This window comes from Danio aesculapii, chromosome 7 (assembly GCF_903798145.1).
Source record: "Danio aesculapii chromosome 7, fDanAes4.1, whole genome shotgun sequence".
NCBI classification, from domain to species: Eukaryota; Metazoa; Chordata; class Actinopteri; order Cypriniformes; family Danionidae; genus Danio; species Danio aesculapii.
In genome coordinates, this window is record NC_079441.1 from 50,394,238 (window position 1) to 50,415,164 (window position 20,927).

The window sequence follows — 20,927 nt, forward strand, 5'->3', positions numbered from 1 at the left end:
AAAGAAAATAAATGAATGAATGATTGAGTTTCTCGGCAGTGTTTTGGATCATTGTCTTGCTGAAATGTCCACAGTGCTTTCATCTCCATCATTCTGGTAATGTAGCTGTTGGACCGAAGCAGCGACTATTCGTTTAGGCAGGGCTGCTTTCTAGAAAGTGAGAGATTTCAGCTACTGTCTGGACTTTCCATGCCTTTACACCTCCCTTTCTTCATGTGTTCAGTCCTTTTCCCCTGTATCATTTCATTTTATTACACAATACTTAATTTCTAAACTAATTAGTTTTGTTTTCTTTGTATGTATGGATTACTTTGGTGGTGACTGACATGGTGGTGAACATTTCAAGTCCACATCAGCTTTAGAAATATATTTTCTAAAAAAGATTGTGACATGTTCCATACTTTTTTACCCATATGGTGATTAATGTGAATTGAATTTCTCAGAAATCTTTGCATGACACTTCATTTTTATGCTCTTTTGTTGATATGATGGCTCTTTTTACCTATCAGTTATGTGTGGTTTTATGTTACATCTAATTTTGATCATGTTACATTACTTTGTGTGCGTTACCAATATGGTGTTTATTACTCAGCAAATGCTTTCTCTGCTTGTGGGGAAATTTGTTTGTGATGAGCAATTGGTTCAACTTGTGACTTTCCCATCCCCACATGCTTATTGTTGTGTTTTTATTTGTGTAAGAAACATATGATGTGTAGATGTTCGTACTTGTATTTATATGATATATGAAACTTATATGATATTAGTACCTATAATTTACTCATTATTTGTGTTACAAATGTATGATGTGTAGATGTTAGTACCTAAAAACATTGATGCATAACACTATAATTGCATGAAATACTGTAGTTAATTGTGAAAAAGTTAACATTTCTGGCTTTTTAACTATAAAATTCTACTGTAAAATTTTGCTGGTGCATGGCTGACACTATCATTCTGTCTGACACTTCATTTTGTGTTGCATAGAATACAGTAATACAGGTTTGCAACAACAGTGATGAGAGTAGTTTATTTCGGGATGAACTGTACCTTTAATGCAGGCCTGTGTGATCATTTGGTCAGCAGCTCATACATCCATAGTTTGGCACATTGCTCTCAGGGGACACATATTGAGGGCTATTTTTAGTCGGGTCATAAAATTCACAACTGCACCAAGTCTTACTTTAAACACTAAAACCTGTTTACTAGTCTTGATCGAGCTTTTTTATTATAAATACTTATTATTCAGGTAAAATTAATAACAATAAAATCAATTTATCTAATTATTAATTAAAATACTATCTATCTATCTATCTATCTATCTATCTATCTATCTATCTATCTATCTATCTATCTATCTATCTATCTATCTATCTATCTATCTATCTATCTATCTATCTATCTATCTATCTATCTATCTATCTATCTATCTATCTATCTATCTATCTATCTATCAGCTGTGTTTGTGCTGTGAGAAGGAGGAGGAGGAGGAAATAAGGAGAGCCAGTGGAAAGGCAAAGGAGAGAGAGGTCATCATTTGGTGCAGGCAGTGGTGTAGATGAGGACACGAATGAACCGAGTCCTCCACACCGGCAAAAGTCTCCTCGCGGAAGAGCAGCGGACCGCCTCCCGTTACACAGTCCCTATCGCAGTTTCCGTGTGTCGGTGATGCTCATGGTTATTAATAGGCTCCCGCGGTCCTCCGTCGATTCCTGAGGACCATTCAGATCACCGGATCAGATGCGAGTGCGCAGTTTCTGAGGTGACATTACCAAGAACGCGTAAGATTTCCTTTCACAAAGACTCGTTCTGAACGCGCAACCGGAACCGGAGGCGATGTTAACGGAGCCGTGCACGTCTTGTTGAGGATCCATCTGCACTCGTCCTCAATGGTCACCTTCTGTCCGAGCCTGTCTTTCTGCTTGCTGCAGTCCGCATCAGAGGATGTACGCGGAGGGAAGCACGCCAGACACTGAGCCAGACGAGTGCCAGAAGAAGACATCATGCTTCTCCAACATCAAAATATTCCTCATTTCGGAATGTGCCTTAATGTTGGCGCAGGGCACTGTAGGAGCTTATCTGGTGAGTCGAGGCTTTAACACGGGCTGCTCATGCTATAGGTGCGCACTATCATCAGCGTGTGAATGACATTGAATGGTGTCCGGCTCTGCATCGCTTAAATCTTTTCTCTAGAGCAAAATAAATAAACAGCATCGTCATGAGATGGGCTTTCTGGCGACTGCTTCATTTTGATTTAGAGACGCTGTTATGAAAAATGATGATCAGTTCAGTAAGTGACCCATTGGTCAACAAGACCTATCACCTTATTCTGTCTTGACGTCGATGCACATCATATTGGAAACAGTGATGATCAGACAAGATTTTCATATTTATTATTTTTCTTTAAAATAGACTTACTGTCTATTACTAATACTGTAACGAGGCTATAGTTATTATACAGAGTATAATATATCTATATATAGATAAATGTAGTGTTTTGCACTATACGTTTATAAAGATAATTTTCTGTTTTCTCCCAGTAATCTAATAGTGACTACTTTTTTATTTATTTATAATAGTTATTAACTGCAGTATGAATTCTGTTTAGTAGATGCTGGTACATGCGTAGGCCTGTTAACTAGTGCTTGTTCATTAGATCAGTGTTTCTCAACCACGTTCCTGGAGGACCACCAGCTCTGCACATTTATCCATAACATTTAACCAAACACACCTGATTCAGATCATCAGCTCATTAGCAAAGACTGAAAGACCTGTAATCAGTGTGATAGTGCTGGTGACAGTGCTGGTGGTCCTACAGGACCGTGGTTGAGAAACACTGCATTTGATCATTTTTTGAGAATAGTCATATACTATATCTTGACTAAATAACTATTCAAACCATAATATGGGTGACATGTTGTATTACCCTTTTGCTTGTTTATTACATAACTAATATGTGATATTTTTTCTTAATTTTGTCTAGGGGTGATGGAAGAAATACACATTTACAGTAAAGTTTATTAATGTGCACTGTTTACATTGAATTACCTTATATCAATGGAAAATTAAACCCATAAAATTATAAATATATTTACCAGTAGCTGCAGTAATTGCAGTAGTAACCAATGGGGGCAGCACGGTGGCACAGTGGGTAGCACAATTGCCTCACAGCAAGAAAGTCGTTGGTTCGAGCCTCGGCTGGGTCAGTTGTCTGTGTGGAGTTTGCATGCTCTTCCTGTGTTCACATGGGTTTCCTCCGGGTGCTCTGGTTTCCCCCACAAGTCCAAAAACATGTGGTATAGGTGAATTGGGTAAGCTAAAGTGGCCGTAGTGTATGATTGTGTGTGTGAATGAGTGTGTATGGATGTTTCCCAGTGATGGGTTGCAGCAGGAAGGGCATCTGCTGCGTAAAACATATGCTGGATAAGTTGGCGGTTCATTCCACTTTGGCAACCCCAGATTAATAAAGGGACTAAGCCGAAAAGAAAATGAATGAATGAATGAATAACCAATGGATAGATCAGGGTGGACCTTAGTATCTTCAAAGTAAACAGTTGTTCACAATATATATAGCATAACAATAGACATGTACATTTAGACAGCTAAACACAGCATGCATTAGTTATTGTCTGAAAGAGAACAATGTCAAAATGTGATCTGATATAAATGCCACTGTACTTAAAAAGATATAATCATCATAACTCAGGCAACAGAACCATAACTGCACTCTAAAGAGTAACATTTACACAATTTTTCTTCTGCAAGTTTTTGATCGTTATTCTTTCATTTTCCTTCGGCTTAGTCCCTTTATTCATCAGGGGTCGCCACAGCAGAATGAACTGCCAACTTATCCAGCATATGATTTATACTGCAGATGCCCTTCCAGCTGCAACCCAGTACTGGGAAACATCTATACACACTCATTAAACATATACATAATTTAGTTCATCCAGTTTATTTATAGAGCTGTGGGGGAAATCAGAGCATCCGGAGGAAACTCACGCAAACACAGGGAGAACATGCAAACTCCTCACAGAAATGCCAACTTGACCGGCTGGGACTTGAACCAGCAACCTTGTTGCTGTGAAGCCACAGTGCTAACCACTGAGCCGCCGTGTCACAGTTTTTAAATGTCAAACATAATAAATTAAACATGAAATCACAGTAAGATGTGACACAGATGTGACTTAAAATCAAGGCATGAAAATAAGGTAAAATAAGCATAATCTAGAGGCCTTTACCTTTCATATAAGCCAAAATCTGTGTTTTTGAAACTAATGAAGACAGCAGAAGTCAATGATTGATTTGAATTATTTAGCCTGACATGTTTACTGCTCCAAAATATTTAAAATGTTTCTCAAAATAAAATATATTGTGTTCAAATGTGAAAGAAGTTTTTGTTTTTAACCCAGACATTTAAAAAGAATATATTTTAGAGCAGTAATCACAATACCGTGAGACCGTGATATTTTTATCCAAGGTTATCATACCGCCAGAATCAGGGCCGTGCACAGGGGGGTGGCCCAGTGGCTAGAGCCACTGCCCCTCTGCCCTTATTAATCCCTGCCTCCACTTCACGCCACCTCCTACAACCTCCACCCCCTCCACCCCGCTGTCGATCTTAACTTCTCTTTCCGAGACCGCCTCTTCCCCCCCACTTAGCGTGATTCTCGCGACCGTTCAACCCCCCCACACTTACCGTGATTTTCGCGACCACCACAACCCCACCCCCACTTAGCGTGATTTTCGCGATCGTCACTATAGTCCTTTGCCAACAGCAGCAGTTGAGCTTGCTCCGGCCCTGTGAGCACCTGCCCATTTAAGAGTCTCTGCGCAGCACTGGTCAGAATCTTATACCGACTCATGCCTACTTCTGATACAAAATGAATAACTAGAAGTCAAGTTATAATTTGTTGTTCCTAAACCTTGGATAGGCGACAAGACTTTTAAGTCACTTTTTCTAAGTCACATCTGCTTAAGTTATGTAAAATAAATGGTAACGCTTTATTTTATCACAATTCACTATATTAACAAACCATTAACTAAGACTGTTAGCTCAACAAACTACTAATTAGATGCTTAATAATAGTAAGGTAGTAGTTTAGTTTAGGTATTGGGTAGGATTAGAAATGTAAAATTAGACCATACTTTATAAGCAATAAAACAGTTGATATTATAATAATATGCAGGTAATAAGCCAGTAGTTAATAGTGTGAATTGTGACTTAAAATAAAGCGTTACCCAGATTCTATTAAAGCACATGTTACTCTACCCTGCTGTGTACATGTGATACTTGAAAACATTTATGTAGCACAGTAAATTTCATATTGCGCTCTATAAGACAATATATCAACACAAAGTAATGAGGAAAGACAGGAAGACAAAAATCTGCTCTGAGTATTTGGAGCACATGCAGCATACAATAATGTCCACAATTCATAGTTTTGCAGGAAGATTGGGGCATTTCGCATAGAAAGCCAACTTTCATGTGGCCTTTGGGATATGGTTTGTATTTTCAGCAACCAATGCTAAAACATGGTAGATCACTTATATTTAATTAAAGCAGGTGTTTTCCATCCAAATGTGCAAACTCAGCTTAACACAATGCGTAGATTTTGAGTTGATGCTCACTGAGTGGAATTACACACTGCTTAATCAAACCTGTAGGACATCCTATAGGAGTCTTATCATGACGGGATGATGGATGCAGTGTTTTAACATCATTTAAAAATGTCAGGAGTTTGATCCTGGATCTCAGGAATAGTGAGTCGATGAGTAAAGACCAATCGGGGACTGTTTAACAGTAGGACTGCGCTTGGACTGGATTTATTGCAGATTGACAGTTATTGCGTTCCCATTCCCCATCGAAAAGGAGCACACAAATGGACGATCAGTGCTCATCCACCAGCATCTTATTACTTTTTTCAAGTGTGTCAATATGAGTAGGCCAGTGTCACCGTGGACTAGATATTGTTGTTACTTCTTTTCTTTTTCCTGAGCTATTTAAAGCTAGGGAAATCTGTAAAACTAGTGATAATTAATAATAATTAGGATAAGTGCGAATGTCTAGAAAAAGGTGCCAGACGACAGATGCCTATAGTACAATTCTTTTCCAGTAACAATAGAGGATTGTGATGGTGTCTAGTAGGAAAAGAGGTACTAGTATCTAATAAGTGCTAATGTGTTTAAAGGGAAGGTTCACCCATAAATGAAAAATCAGTATCAGTATCAGCATTAACTCCCTCCAGCCCAACACAAAATAAGATCTTTTTAAAAATCTTGGTGATCAAACAGTTATGGAACAGTTACTATGGAATTCACTGATTATCATCAACTGTTTGATTACAAGCATTTTTCAAAATCTTATTTTGTGTTCAGCAGAAAAAAGAAAGCAATACAGGTTTATAATATGCAAGATGATTAAATAATACTCCCTTTTGGATTACTGAATACCTAAAAAAAACAGTTACATTAACATACACTGCCTGACAAAAGTCCTGTCACCTATCCAAGTTTTAGGAGCAGCAAATAATATCTTAACTTCTAGTTGATCATTTGGTATCAGAAGTGGCTTATATGAAAGGCAAAGGCCTCTATAATACGCTTATTTTACCAAAATAAAATATGATCATGCCTGGATTTTTAATTACTTAATTAGGACAGTAAGGTCTGACTTTGCTTAGACAAATGTCTTGTCACTTAACAGAAATAATGTACAGTATAGAATATAAAGTCATGGTGCAGTAGAAAAAGAACGAATATTGTGTATGACTCCTATGAGCTTGGAGGACTGCATCCATACATCTCTGCAATGACTTAAATCACTTATTAACAGTCATCTGGAATGGCCAAGAAAGCGTTCTTGCAGGAATCCCAGAGTTCATCAAGATTCTTTGGATTCATCCTGAATGCCTCCTCCTTCATCTTATACCAGACATGCTCAATAATGTTCATGTCTGGTGACTGGGCTGGCCAATCCTGGAGCACCTTGACCTTCTTTGTTTTCAGGAACTTTGATGTGGAGGCTGAAGTATGAGTATGGGGTTTGTAATGTAATGGAAAGCACAAATGTCTTGATAACTCAGGATGTTGATGTTACAGTACATCCACTCTGCAGATCTCTCGCACGCCCCCCTACTGAATGTAACCCCAAACCATGATTTATTCCTTCACCAAACTTGACAGATTTCTATAAGAATCTTGGGTCCATGTGGGTTCCAGTAGGTCTTCTGCAGTATTTGTGATGATTGGGATGCAGTTCAACAGACGATTCATCAGAAAAATCTACCTTCTGCCACTTTTCCAAATGATCAACTAGAAGTCAAGTTATTATTTGTTGTTCTTACAACTGGGATCGACAACAAGACTTTTGTCAGGTAGTTTAGATACCAGTAAGAAATAAATCATAAAATGATGCCCTTCACATTAGCTTTCTAAACAAGTAAAAGATTTACATTTTCATTACAGCGTAAATTCATCAGCTCTGTAGAGGTGAGAGGCACACGACTGATATGTTTCATTTGCATTTTCAGTTTAATGACTGAGTGTATGAAGTGCCTGATTCTGCATTTTCTTATATTGTCTCTGAGGTATTTAACATTTTATATGTGTGAGGAATTATAACTACACATAAAATCCAAATGTATTCATGTCAACAATTGTCAACCCTGTAAAAAGCATTTAGTAACTTGGTAACACCTTATTTTGATGGTGCATTTGAGTATTAGTAGACTGTCTGCTTAATATCTGTTGATGCTCCTTTAACAGACATTTAACTGACAATAAGAAACTTTGCAAGTACATGTCAACTTACACTGACCCTAACCCCAACCCTAACCCATATCTAACAGTCTACTTATAATCTATTGAGAACTAGTTGGCATGTAGATGCAATGTAACGACCAGTAACTTTACTTAAAAACGTGAGTAAACCTGTTGCCTTAAAATTTTTTGACTTTACATTTACTTTACACTTTGACATTTAACTTTACACATCATACTTTACATTTTGAATTTACTTAATTAATTAAAACTACTAACTACTTTTAATAAAATGGGTATAATTTCGCTCATAGTTCATTTACATAATAATTTGAAGTGAATTAATGACTTACTTTTATATGAAGGACTACATTTGGTACCTTCATTATTGTATAAATGAGTATAAATGGTTCTCTTCAGAATTTCATTAACCTACTCTAACAAAGGATGGGTTATTTAAACCCAAATTGGGTAAAATATGGACTAACCCAAACCTTGGGTAAAATTTGGTCCTGTTATTCATTCATTCATTTTCTTTTCTTTTCGTCTTAGTCCCTATATTAATCAGGGGTCACCACAGCGGAATGAATCGCCAACTTATCCAGCATATGTTTTACACAGCGCATGCCCTTCCAGCTGCAACCCATCACTGGGAAACATCCATACACACTCATTCAGGCACATACATTATGGACAATTTAGCTTACCTAATTCCCCTATAGCACATGTGTTTGAGCTGTGGGGGAAACTAGAGCACCCGGAGGAAACCCACGCGAACACAGAGAGAACATGCAAACTCCACACAAAAATGCCTTCTACCAACCCAGCCGAGACTCGAACCAGCGACCTTCTTGCTGTGAAGCGATCATGCTACCCACTGCGCCACCGTAACGCCCTTGGTCCTATTCATTTAATAAAAAAATTAACCCAGCATTTGAATTAGTCCGTATTACACCAGAATTTGGTTGAAATAACCCAGTATTTTTCAGAGTGTATTCTATTGCTTAAGGGGATAGTTCACCCAAAAATACTGCTATCAATTACTTCCCTGCTTACTATTGCTTACTAATTTAAAAAAGAAGATATTTTGAAGAATGCTGGTAGCTGACACACATTGGCTTTGACATCCTATGGAAGTGGATGGACGCCAAAACCAACCTTCTTCAAAAATCTTCTTTTGTGTTAAGCACAAAAAAAACAAAAAAAAAAACAAATAGATTTGGAACCACTTGAGGGAGAATAAATGAGGTAATTTTCATGTTTAGGTGAACTATCCAAACACAGGCTCATTGGGGAAGAACTATTACTTTATGAAAGCATAAAGCTGTGTCATGAAAGCATAATTACATTTGAGGTCAATTTGAGTTGTTTTTTGGGGGGGTGTCATACCAAAAGCACTTGCTGTCAGTGCTCATTATCTAGCATTATAACATTGTATTCATTCTTTATGTTTCAGGTCAGTGTCCTCACCACGTTAGAGCGGCGTTTCAACTTGCAGAGCGCTGACGTAGGCGTGATCGCCAGCAGCTTCGAGATTGGCAACCTCGCCCTCATCCTATTCGTCAGCTACTTCGGGGCGAGGGCCCATCGACCGCGTCTGATTGGATGTGGTGGTATTGTGATGGCACTGGGGGCGTTACTGTCAGCCCTTCCTGAGTTCCTGACCCACCAGTATGAGTATCAGACTGGAGAGTCACGGCCTGTGGGACAGGGACAAAACGTGTGCTCCAACAGCAGTCGGGTAGGCCTCTCTGATCCCGGCTACATCTGCGGGAACAGAACCAACACCAACATGATGTACCTGCTGCTCATCGGAGCGCAGATGCTTCTAGGTGTTGGAGCGACACCCCTGCAGCCACTGGGTGTATCCTATATTGATGACCATGTCAGGAGAGAAGACTCATCCCTTTATATTGGTAAGTGGGATTTACATAAAAGTTGTACTGTAGACCTTACAGCCCAGACTCATTCACAATTTATTTTCACTATTTGCTGTGTTGTCTTACTTTAATAATGCAAAATAATTAATAATAGGATCATGAGCAACAGGTTCTTGTTACCTGACGTTACTTGAGTTGATTTAGATTTTACTTCATTAAACTTATTATCAAAATCCTTTATTATAACAATAATAATAATAATTTATCATTAAGGTTGTTAACGTTTACTTTGATTTGGTTTATATATTTAATTAAGTATCAAAATATTTTGTGTGTGTGTTTACAGAATAAAGGCAAAATTACTAACGTAAAAAATATTGGTTACTGGTATTATTATTATTATTATTATTTATTGGATCGTTTTTATATATTAAATTAAGTAAAATCTAAATGTAATGAAGGAATACTGGTTAAAGATCGCTAATCTAAAAAATTACTGTTTGAAAAAATAAGATTAATTTGTAAAACTTTACACTAAGACTAAATTTATTAACATCAGCTACATTAGTTATTATTATAGTTATAACACTGAACAGTTTTTCTACAGCATTTTACTGCTGCTTATATTATTAATAAATACATGTTCATAATGTAATTTAAGTGTAAATTTATGTATTATTGTATACAGAAATTAACATTAATCAAAAAGGCTAATAGCTTACAATTAGGTCTTATTAGTTAACATTAGTCATAAAGCAATAAAAAATACGTAAGTTATTAGTAATCTTTAATAATAATGTCTGTACATTGCTAGTTTACTTCAAACCCTTAAATAATGTAAACATTTAATCCTTTAATTGATATTAAATAGTTAGGATTGCCTAAGATTAACACAATTATTTAAAAATGTAATCAAATAGAACCATTTTGTAAAGTTTTACCAAAAATTGTATCATTTTGTTGAAGGGATGTTCATAAGACTGTCATTAAACCTTTATAATCATGACATGACATGTCATTAATGTCAATGAGATTTTATGCAAGCTTATAATAACTGTCATTAAGGGTCATTGGCTCAGTTATGACATTTTAAATGCAAAGATGACATTGTTTGTCATAAACCTGTCATAAACATGATTATCATGAAGCCATTTTTAACATGTTATGAATTTTAGAACATCATCATAAATTTTTTTGCCTACAGTGGTCCAAGCTAAATTTGTAATTAAAATGTCATTTGACAGAGTAATGACACTTTTAATGAGACATTTTAATGACAAATACCAACATAGGCTCATTTTGAAAAGTAGCCTTATATATGTTTCTGGAGACCGCGAATTATGTAGCCAGAGGTACGTATGACTGCATTAATTTTTTTAAATGAACGCTATGGGGTGGGCAGTATGACTCCGTTCCTTTTTGCATTTACCAGCTGAAACTAGTTTGTCCTGTTAGCTCACCATGTACGTTGGCAGACTTGAGACACAGAGAGGAGTTGACCATGATGACGGTTCCAGAAAGTGGGTAAGACAAAAACAAAAGACAAAAAATAAAATAAACAAGTAAATAACAGAGTGAGAATTGGTCAGTTGGTCAGTCATTCAGTCAGTAAAACAGACAGTCAACAGTGGTGGGTTTACGCGAGAACAGCAGGCATAAATGGCACTCTCAAGAGAAATTTTAAATCTCAAAAAGAGTACACAGCGATCTCTCGTGGATTCGCGAATACAAAAACTGCAAAAAAAAAGTACACCCTGGGACGTATTTTGTGGTCTCCAAAAATGTATATAAAGGTACATTTTCAGAATGAGCCTGGGCTGACAAATACAATTTGTTCTATTAACAATGAGACACAATTATAATGTCTGACAGATTTATATCACAAAGTTGAAGACCTTTTTGTTTATCAAAACAAATAATGCCATCTTTGCATTTAAAATGACATAACTGAGCAAATGACACTTAATAACAGTTGTCATAAGCATGCATAAAATCTCATTGACATTCATAAAAAGAGTCAGGTCATAATTATAAAGGTTCTTATGAACACCCCTTCAAGTAAACTGTTACTCAAATTTTCTAGCCTAATCTCTTAAAACTCTTCATCAGGAGAGAACAAAGGTTTCTGGTTGAAATGTTTGGTAAAATGGTTCCCTTTTGCATTTCAACCAGAAGCCATGGCAATCCTTAAACATCCATCAAGGTCTCCTGCAAATAAAAGCAGTGAATAAATGTATAATAGGCTGGACCTAGAGATTCTCTGTCTGTTACCACAGTAGCCCAAGAAAGGCTATAGAAGCTGTTTTGCTTGTTTTTTACAGTGTGGGGCCAGTTACAGATAAAACACTGTATCTTAAATGCCCTCAAACAGCACTTCTCAAAGTCCTTGGAAAAGCATCTGTAAACATGCTGGTCAGGCACTAAAGAAACACTACAGATCATTGCTGTAGTTTTAGGGCATATCATGTAGCAGCACGTCAATATCCTACCATTGCGGCAATTACAGCACTTATCATTATTAATGATTTATAAGCCACAAAAGGTTGGATCCTCTGCGCATCAGCTTCTTCCCGAGGACTCCTGACAGAAAGCTTTTGAATGAAGGTAAACAAAAGCGTAGCTATTGTTTCTGGCTGGTGTATGAGGCAGAGTGGTTTAGGTTTAGAGCGAGCTCACTTGGGAAATTTCCAAGTATTGAGCTTAAACCCACTGGTTTAGTGCTGTACACCGCTGTCTTAATCTCCTGTTGCTGTGTTGTTAAGGGGTAAACAATGATGGCCTTCAGTGCCTGTTATTTCTGCTGTGAAGCTAATGTGTGCTGGCTGCTCAGTCATCCCTCAGGCAGATCACTCTTTCTCTCTCTCTCTGTTCTTCACACTCTCCTTCTCTCACGCTACCACAACAATTCTTCATGCATTCCAGACAAATAAGGAATAGATCAACCTGAGACCTAAATGTCTTAAGAAGGCTTGTGAAATCAGAATTGTTTAATGAAAGTGTTCCTCAGTTAAAGGTGCAATAGGTGATTGAAACCATTTCTGTTATGCTGGTGTATGGTCTCTTCACGTCTTTATAGCAATTGTTAAATTAAGAAGTCCATGTGGTTATGTTTTTGGGCAGAGTGGATTTGGATAGTAGTTTGCAGTGTGGGATGTATGTTTTCAGTGCTATCAGGCTAACGTTAGCGTTTTCCAAGATCTCCCATATTTCCTTGTATTATTGTTTTCTTGTTTTAAAACAAACTCGGTTATTTGTTTGCATTTTTAAATTTGTAACCTGTCTAAGAAAAGTCTTCAACATAGGCTCATTCTGAAAATGTAGCCCTTAATACATTTCTGGAAATTGCGAATTATGTAGCCAGAGGTACATATGGCTGTATTTCGTCTTTAAAACGAACGTTACGGGGTGGTATGACGCCGTTTCTTTTCCCACTTACCACCTGACCGCTTACCTGCATGTGGACGGCTTTCCTGCTGATACCAGTTTTTCCTGTAGCTCGACATGTACGCCAGCAGACTTAAGATGCAGAGAGGAATTGACCGCAATGACGAGGTTTAAGTCCAGTGATGAACGGTTTCTAGAAAACAGACAAAAACAGAAGGCAAAAAAATAAAATATACAAGTAAATAACAGGGTGAGAATGTGGTCAAATTTGAAAACGTGGTAAAATCAGGCGAGGGTTTTTCTTTTTCTAGATTGCATTTTAAAACACTGCAGTTGGGTTTAGGGAAGTGGGTGGACGGGTCAATAGGTGCTTTTCAAAATACTCTCTTGGTCTTATGGAAGGAGCAGGGTGGGGGGATCGGTCTGTTGGTCAGTCAGTCAGTGAGTTAGTCGACAGCGGCCTCTGGTGGATTTACGTGGGACGAGCAGGCGCGAATGGCACTCACAAGAGAAATTTGAGAGCTCAGAAAGCGTACACAGCGGCCTCTGGTGGATTCACGAAAACAAAATCTGCAAAAAATGTAGCTCATGTATTAGGCACTCTCCGGAAATGTATATAGGGGTATGCAATGAGAATGAGCCTGGTTTGAAAGTCTTTCTTGGCTTTTATATTGGTTAATAATTTATTAATAGAAATTGTTATTGGATATAGGTGATATAAAAGTATGAACGATTTATATTTTCCTCAAAAATCTCCAAACAATGCCTGATAATGACTATGTGAAAGAAGACCATAAAAAATTATTAATCAATAAATGTTTTTTCAAAAAATAATGCTTTTAGATGACAGTGGAAAACACACTCTGAAAAATGCTGGGTTATTGTAACTCAATGTTGCATCAAATATGGGCAAGCCAAAACTTTGGGTTATGACAACCCATCATTTTAAAGTAGAGAAGCACTTAAATTGGATTGGATTGATTGATCAGATTGACTGTTCTTGCATTTCCTATTCACCCTAGACCAGCACTCACCCACCAGAATCTTAATACTATTTACTTACTAGTATTTTGCAAGTCATTTGATTGGGTGGACCTGCAATCAATCTGGGTGAGCCCGTGCCACTCCGGCCCTTATGTATCTTCACCAATGGTTAGTATGTGTGCGTTTCATAGCATTTCTGCCATGTCTCCTTCTCTGCAGTGTGTCTGATGTCTTTGCATTGAGCTGACTTGTCTGTCTATGAGCATTAATGTCCATGCAAGCTTCTTTCTCTCTTCCTCTTGCATCTTTTAATCCTCAGTAACCTTTAAAACCAAACCCATCTCTCGATTAAGCGTAATGTAAACTAGCACAGACATAAACATCCTCTTTGGAGACAGTCTTTGCTGGTGGGCATAATGGAATCAGTTATTTAGCTGTTTGTTCACAGAAGCTTTGGTGAACACAAATGTATTTGGCATCTTTCACAAAGGCGAAAGCAGAAAGGCCTATCAGTTTAAAATGAATTATCTCGAGTCTGTATTCATACAGAATCCCAGGGTAAGATATCTGATCTCGGATTATATTCTCTTGTAAGTAGTAATATTAAGATTGACTTGCATGATCTATGATGCTTAATCAATTCGCCCAGGCTAATGGATAAAACTAAAGTTTCTTTCAAAGATCAGAGCAGATATAAGATTGAAGGTCATATTACAGAACCTTCTGACTCTTTTGGTGAGGTTACTTTCTTCCAATAGTAAAGGCTTGTTTGCTCTATGAATGATAATTCAATGACAATTATAAAATATTACTAATTGTTTTCTGACAATAGGGTCAACTCCTGCAAAAAATGCAGGGTTTCACACAATTCAATCATGTTGTCCCGACACAAATCGATTGAGTTAACGTAACAAATTTATGTGGATTGAACATAAAAAAATTAAGTTGTCCCAATGAAATCTCAAGAAAAGGGTTGTTTCAGCTCATTTTAAATAAGTAGTTTGAACAAGTAAAAATATATTGTTTTGATTGTATAACAATAATGTCACTGGAATCACTTTCACTTTCGATAAACAATAATAACCCTTAACAAGTAATCCACAGACTGTCATATCTTAGCTGTAACAGCTTATAATAAAATTCTATTTGTTCTATTCAAATAAATTTTGATAATATTAAGACATGTTTCTTGAGCACCATTATTGTTTTTTAGAAATAAAATGTTGCAGGGAAATCATAGAAATAAATGACATTTAAAAAATAATAAAATGTATAGTTATAATTGTAATAATACTTAACAGTATTACAGATTTTTGGGTGGCACAGTGGCACAGTGGGTAGCACTGTCAGCAAGGAGGTTGAGCCCCAGCTGGGTCAGTTGGCATTTATGTGTGGAGTTTGCATGTTCACCCCGTGTTCAATTAAGCAAGGTTTCGAGTAAGCTTTGTATCCACATTTTGATACCGTCAAACCTCCTCCCTATTTTACCTCAGTATACAGTACTATCGTGCATAATAGAAAAATGATGATTTAAGGCACAGACAGCATCACCAAACTGTTGGCTTGTGCCTAAATTATTCAGAAACCGAATACCGTTTATGTGACCTTAGATTCGAGGTATCTCTCGCAGTCACCTTTTTGTTGCGCAATTTACCCTTATTTACCCCCTCTCCCTTCTCATTCGGTCGAAACCCGAAATACTGTCAAACTGCAGAAGTTGTTCTTTTTTAAGACCAGATCACTTGTTCAACTCACCACCTTTCTCGCCATCTTTTCTCCACGCATACGCATTTTTATGCATTAAATCGATTATATTTAATATTTAATCCTTGTGGCGACACAGTGATGCAGTGGTTATAGCTGTCGCCTTACAGAAAAAAAGGTTGCTGGTTCGAGCCTCGGCTGGGTCAGTTGGCATTTCTGTGTGGAGTTTGCATGTTCTCCCCATGTTGGCATACTAAATTGGCCATAGTGTGTGTGTGAATCTGAGAGTGTAAGGGTGTTTCCCAGTGCTGGGTTGCAGCTGGAAGGGCATCCGCTGCCTAAAAAATATGCTGGATAATTTGGCGGTTCATTCTGCTGTTGCGACCCCTGATGGATAAAGGGATTAAGCCGAAAAGAAAATGATTGAATTAATAAAATTAATCCTTGTCTCCTACAGTATATAAGTGCATTGTTTTTTTATGATGGTATAACGGTATTGAAACTGATCCCGCTGCTATTTTTAGATCTCGCGGTTTACCATATTACCGTATTACCACCCAAGTCTAGTTTAGAGGCACAGTCTTGTACGCAAAACCCTTCCACTAAACAAAAAAAGACATGAGCACACAGTTATATTCAGGATAATTTGACCTAAAGCACTACCTAACGCAGTTTTATGGGACATCACTAGAAAAGTTTCAACCTGTTTTGTCAGTAAACTAATGTCTTTTTGCAAACATTTCTGACTGCAGTTATTGCAAATAAAATAATTCTGAGTTAGCTGTCATGTCTAATCAACGAGTAGTTTGTTAATTAGTAATAGTCCTCATTTTCATATTCTTCATTCTCCGTAACACCTTCTTAATTATCTATAAACTGCTCAATATGAATAAATAAACTGCTTAATATAAATAAATAAACAGAAACACAGACTTTATCAATAAAACAGGTTTAAAATCTAACAGCTACATGACATTTCTAAGCACGAGAAGCAGATAATCTTACAGTAGCTAGTGTTAATGCTAAATGTCAACATTCATACATTTATTTTCCTTCGGCTTAGTCTTTTTATTTATCAGAGGTTGTCACAGCAGAATGAACCACCAACTTATCCAGCATATGTTTTAAACAGCGGATACCCTTCTAGCTGCAACCTGGCACTGAGAAGATAAATGTCATCAGACCATAGAAAACTGTGTAAATGTACATTCTTACATAAGAAAAATACTATAAAATAATAAAAGAATCTCACTGAGCAATATAATTGGTATTGTATTTATATGGTGAGTGGCATGCAATGTGCAAAATAATATTTAGCAGTTGGACATTCTTGCAAAATCAACCCTTTCAGGTTGACACCGATCAGCACCATCATTTATAGTAGCATATGGCTGTATGTGTTCCCTTATGATGATTGTGCTGTACTATTTCTGTGTCTAAACAGATAATTACTCACTCAAAATGGACAGAGAACAGCTGATACCATTATGTATATCTTAGCTACTACACTTTTAGTGTTCACACAACATAATCAATAATCAATAAAGAAATGTGTGCTTGTCACATTTAATATAAAATATTATACTATCTGTGTGTGTGTCTATGTGTTGTGACATGCATTATCATTTTTTTTGTAACTTTGTCCCATGCTGCCTGTCTTGACCAGGACTTCTTGGTAGAAGAGTTATTGTATCTCAATGGGACATTCCTGGTTAAACAATTAAATAAATAAAGGTGACTGCAGTAAGGACAAAAATTTTAAATATACAAAATTACTAAAGGAATTGGCTCCTTTAATATAATATGAACTCTAATACTCATTATCTAAGCATCTACATCAATAGTGTAATGGTTTGTATTGCGAGTAATTCTGTAATGCAGTATTGTAAGGCATTACTGATACATTTTTAGTAATATTTGACTTGGTGCAAGCACTACAACATACTTTTAGCCCAAAATGTAATTGTTCAAAGGAAAAAGGACAGAGAAACCATGATGTACACTTAACTTTCTTTTGGAAAGAGGCTCGTTTTATAACTCCACTAAAGTAAACAAGTCAATAATAAAAGTCAATGAGACAAAAACAGCCACCAATAATAAATTACAACAAGAGCAACAGAAAATTAAAAGTTGCTAATTTGTAGGTCGATATGGCTAGGAACTATTACTCTCATTCCAGTGTAATAATCAAGAAACTTTGCTGCAGAACCATGGCTGCAGCAGGCGCAATGATATTACGTAGCACCCGAAAATAGTCCCCAGCTAGGTAAGCTAAGCTAAATGTGCTCATGCCAGACCCAAAGATCAACTGAATGGATTTAAAAAATGCTAATACTCAACTATTTAACTATTTAAGTCTATGGGGAGTTGTACAATTAGCATATTTACAAAAATGGTGGATTTTTACTGGTAGAGGATGCATATTCAAAACAAAGGTGTGGTTTGATGACACCTTGACTGAGTGTGGAATAATAAAAGTGCACAAATCAGCAAAAAAGATAACACAGTTTTATTGTTTTTGCTAATATTTCAATATAAACAATCTTATGTTTGTACGTTCTATTTCTGTAGTTATTTTGGCTAAAGTAAATCCAAAAGTAATACATGGTAATATACCAGATCACACTTCTGAGACAGTAATATAGTATGGGAAGGGATTTACTTTTGTGATGTAATGTGTATTTATATAGCGCATCGTGTATGGCCATACACCCAAAGCGCTTCACAATCATGAGAGGGGGTCTCTCCACACCACAACCAGTGTGCAGCATCCACTTGGGTGATGCAACGGCAGCCACAGGACAAAGGCACCAGTGCGCTCACCACACACCAGCTATTGGCCAATTCAGTGGGTGGGGATGATTGAGTGGCCATAATGGGTAAGGGCCAATGGAGGGAATTTGGCCAGGACACTAGAGTTACACACCTACTCTTTATGAGAAGTGCTATGGGAGCTGATTTAACGTCTCATCCGAAAGACGGCGCTCACTTCACTTTACTGGGGCGTTAGGACCCACACAGACCACAGATTGAGCGACCCCTGCTTGCCTCACTAACACCACTTCCAACAGCAAGCTAGTTTTCCCATGTGGTCTACCATCTAGATACTCTCCAGGCTCAGCCCTGCTTAGCTTGAGTGAGTAACTGGTCTCAGGCTGCAGGATGGTACGTCTGTGGCTTTTAAATAACAGTAACAAGTAATCTTCAATGTATTAATGTTTGGAAGTAAATTGCACAAGAATGCTTGTTAATTAGTGAATAAAATGAAACCACTCATAACTCTGCATGAATAAATATAAATGTCCTACCCATCTTTTATGATGTTTGTTATTTGTTTTCCATTACAGGTATCTTATTCTCTACACTGGTCTTTGGACCAGCTTGTGGTTTCATTCTTGGCTCTCTGTGCACCAAAGTTTATGTTGATGCAGTCTTTATTGACACAAGTGAGTACTGGCATCGAATGTGCACACACTGAAAACTGACTCGCTTTATTTGAAATTTCCCTCATTTGTAATTGGATAAAAGCATGTGTTTAATGAATGCGTGTACTGAAACCCTGCGTCTCATCAGACCTGTGTTCACTCCTAACAGCCACGCTGGACATCACTCCCGACGACCCACGCTGGATTGGCGCCTGGTGGGGCGGCTTTATCATCTGTGGCCTTTTTCTCTTCCTCTCCTCGTTTTTCATGTTTGGGTTCCCGCAGTCGCTGAATGAGCCTGGCGAGGGTCCAGGGGGAGAGAGCGAACAGGCCATGCTGCCCGCAGAGCTGGTGCAGGAGTATGAAGGAGTCAAAACCTCAGATGACCTGGAGATCAGCACTGGCCTCACCTGCTGCCAGCACCTGCAGGGTGAGAGAGAGGACATCAAAAACACACAGAGCTCATGAGTTACATTTATTATACTTGTCATTGTGATCGGTTTATTTCTTTTTGAAGTTTTGGCTGCACAATATATCATTTCAGCATCGACATCGTAATGTGATCATTCGCAATAGTCACATCGCAGGATATGCAATGTCCAGTTTGTATTTTAATTCATCATCTGCATGTGTTTTTGAGGCTTGTGACTGTATATTGATTTTAACTCTTATGTGCTGTTGGGAATGTTTTCATCCACTCTGGGGTGATTTTGAGTCTTAATTTGGCCGCAACTTTTTCTGTTTCAGCTAGCAGAATGATTTTTGAAGATAAATCTTATTTAGACACATATTTTGAGAAAATGCTTTGATATTATTTTCTAATTCAATACACTCTGGGCAAATTTACTTGCCTTTTGTGATGTTCGGGATGAAAACATCCACTGAATTAAACTGCTGTAAAAATGCATCGGATTCATATATAAAATATTAAAAATTTTTTGCTTAAATATTTACTTTTTTTTTGCATAAATCTGTTAATCAACCTCAGTCCAGATCAAAACTACTAAATTGTTTAGAAAATTACAGGATTTTAACTCTTTAATTGCTAAATTAGCAAATGAAGTCACTGATTTGGTGAAAAAAAACACACACACAAAATGACGAATCTTCAATAAAAAAAGTAATTGTGGACTGGATTTTTTTAAACATTTATGACAGTGTTGGACATGTGAAACAACATTGCCTTTGATGCATTGTTTAATTTTCATTTTTGTTCTCCCTAATTCTCTGTTGGTGGTTGTTTTTGCCCCATTGACTTCCATCATAACCACATTTTTTCATTTCAAAACCATGACACCATATAATCATGCTTTTTTGATTGTTAGTGGTTTTCCCGGTTGGGAAAATCTGTTATTTTTACTGTTAATCATTAGGCAGGCACCATTAACCCTTTAGATAGACCTGTCCAAAAAAAGCTTCTAGATTTATATGGAGTATATATGGAGTATAACAGCAAATTAAAGTGAGTGTATGTGTGTCTGTGAGTATGTGAGAGTGACCTTGATGTATCTTAGAAAATCAAAATATGCATCTCAGCTCTCAGAACTACATGGAGTAAATAAAAACAAAGACTGTGTATTTATGCACCATCAAATGTGGTTATGAAGGAAGTCAATGAGGCAAAAACACCCACCAACAGTAAATTAGGGAGAAAAAATGAAAATCTAACAATGGATCAAAGCCAATGTTGTTACTAATCATTCACAAGTCAAATACTGATAAGATGTAAAACAAAATCCAGTCCACAATTACTTTTTATATTGAAAATACGTCATTTTGTGTGTGTTTTTCA

At 37.1% G+C, this 20,927-nt stretch overlaps 1 protein-coding gene across 1 annotated transcript in view; it reads left to right on the forward strand.

Annotated features, from left to right (window-relative positions):
* The first annotated feature begins 1,513 nt into the window (after positions 1-1,513).
* slco3a1b (solute carrier organic anion transporter family member 3A1b) overlaps positions 1,514-20,927 on the forward strand; it is a 43,758-nt gene continuing 24,344 nt past the window's right edge. The window contains exons 1-4 of the mRNA XM_056462098.1: positions 1,514-2,079; positions 9,215-9,674; positions 19,058-19,156; positions 19,305-19,565. Of these exons, the coding sequence (XP_056318073.1) occupies positions 1,942-2,079; positions 9,215-9,674; positions 19,058-19,156; positions 19,305-19,565 (958 nt within the window). The 5' untranslated portion in view covers positions 1,514-1,941. The remainder of the gene's footprint in view (positions 2,080-9,214; positions 9,675-19,057; positions 19,157-19,304; positions 19,566-20,927) is intronic.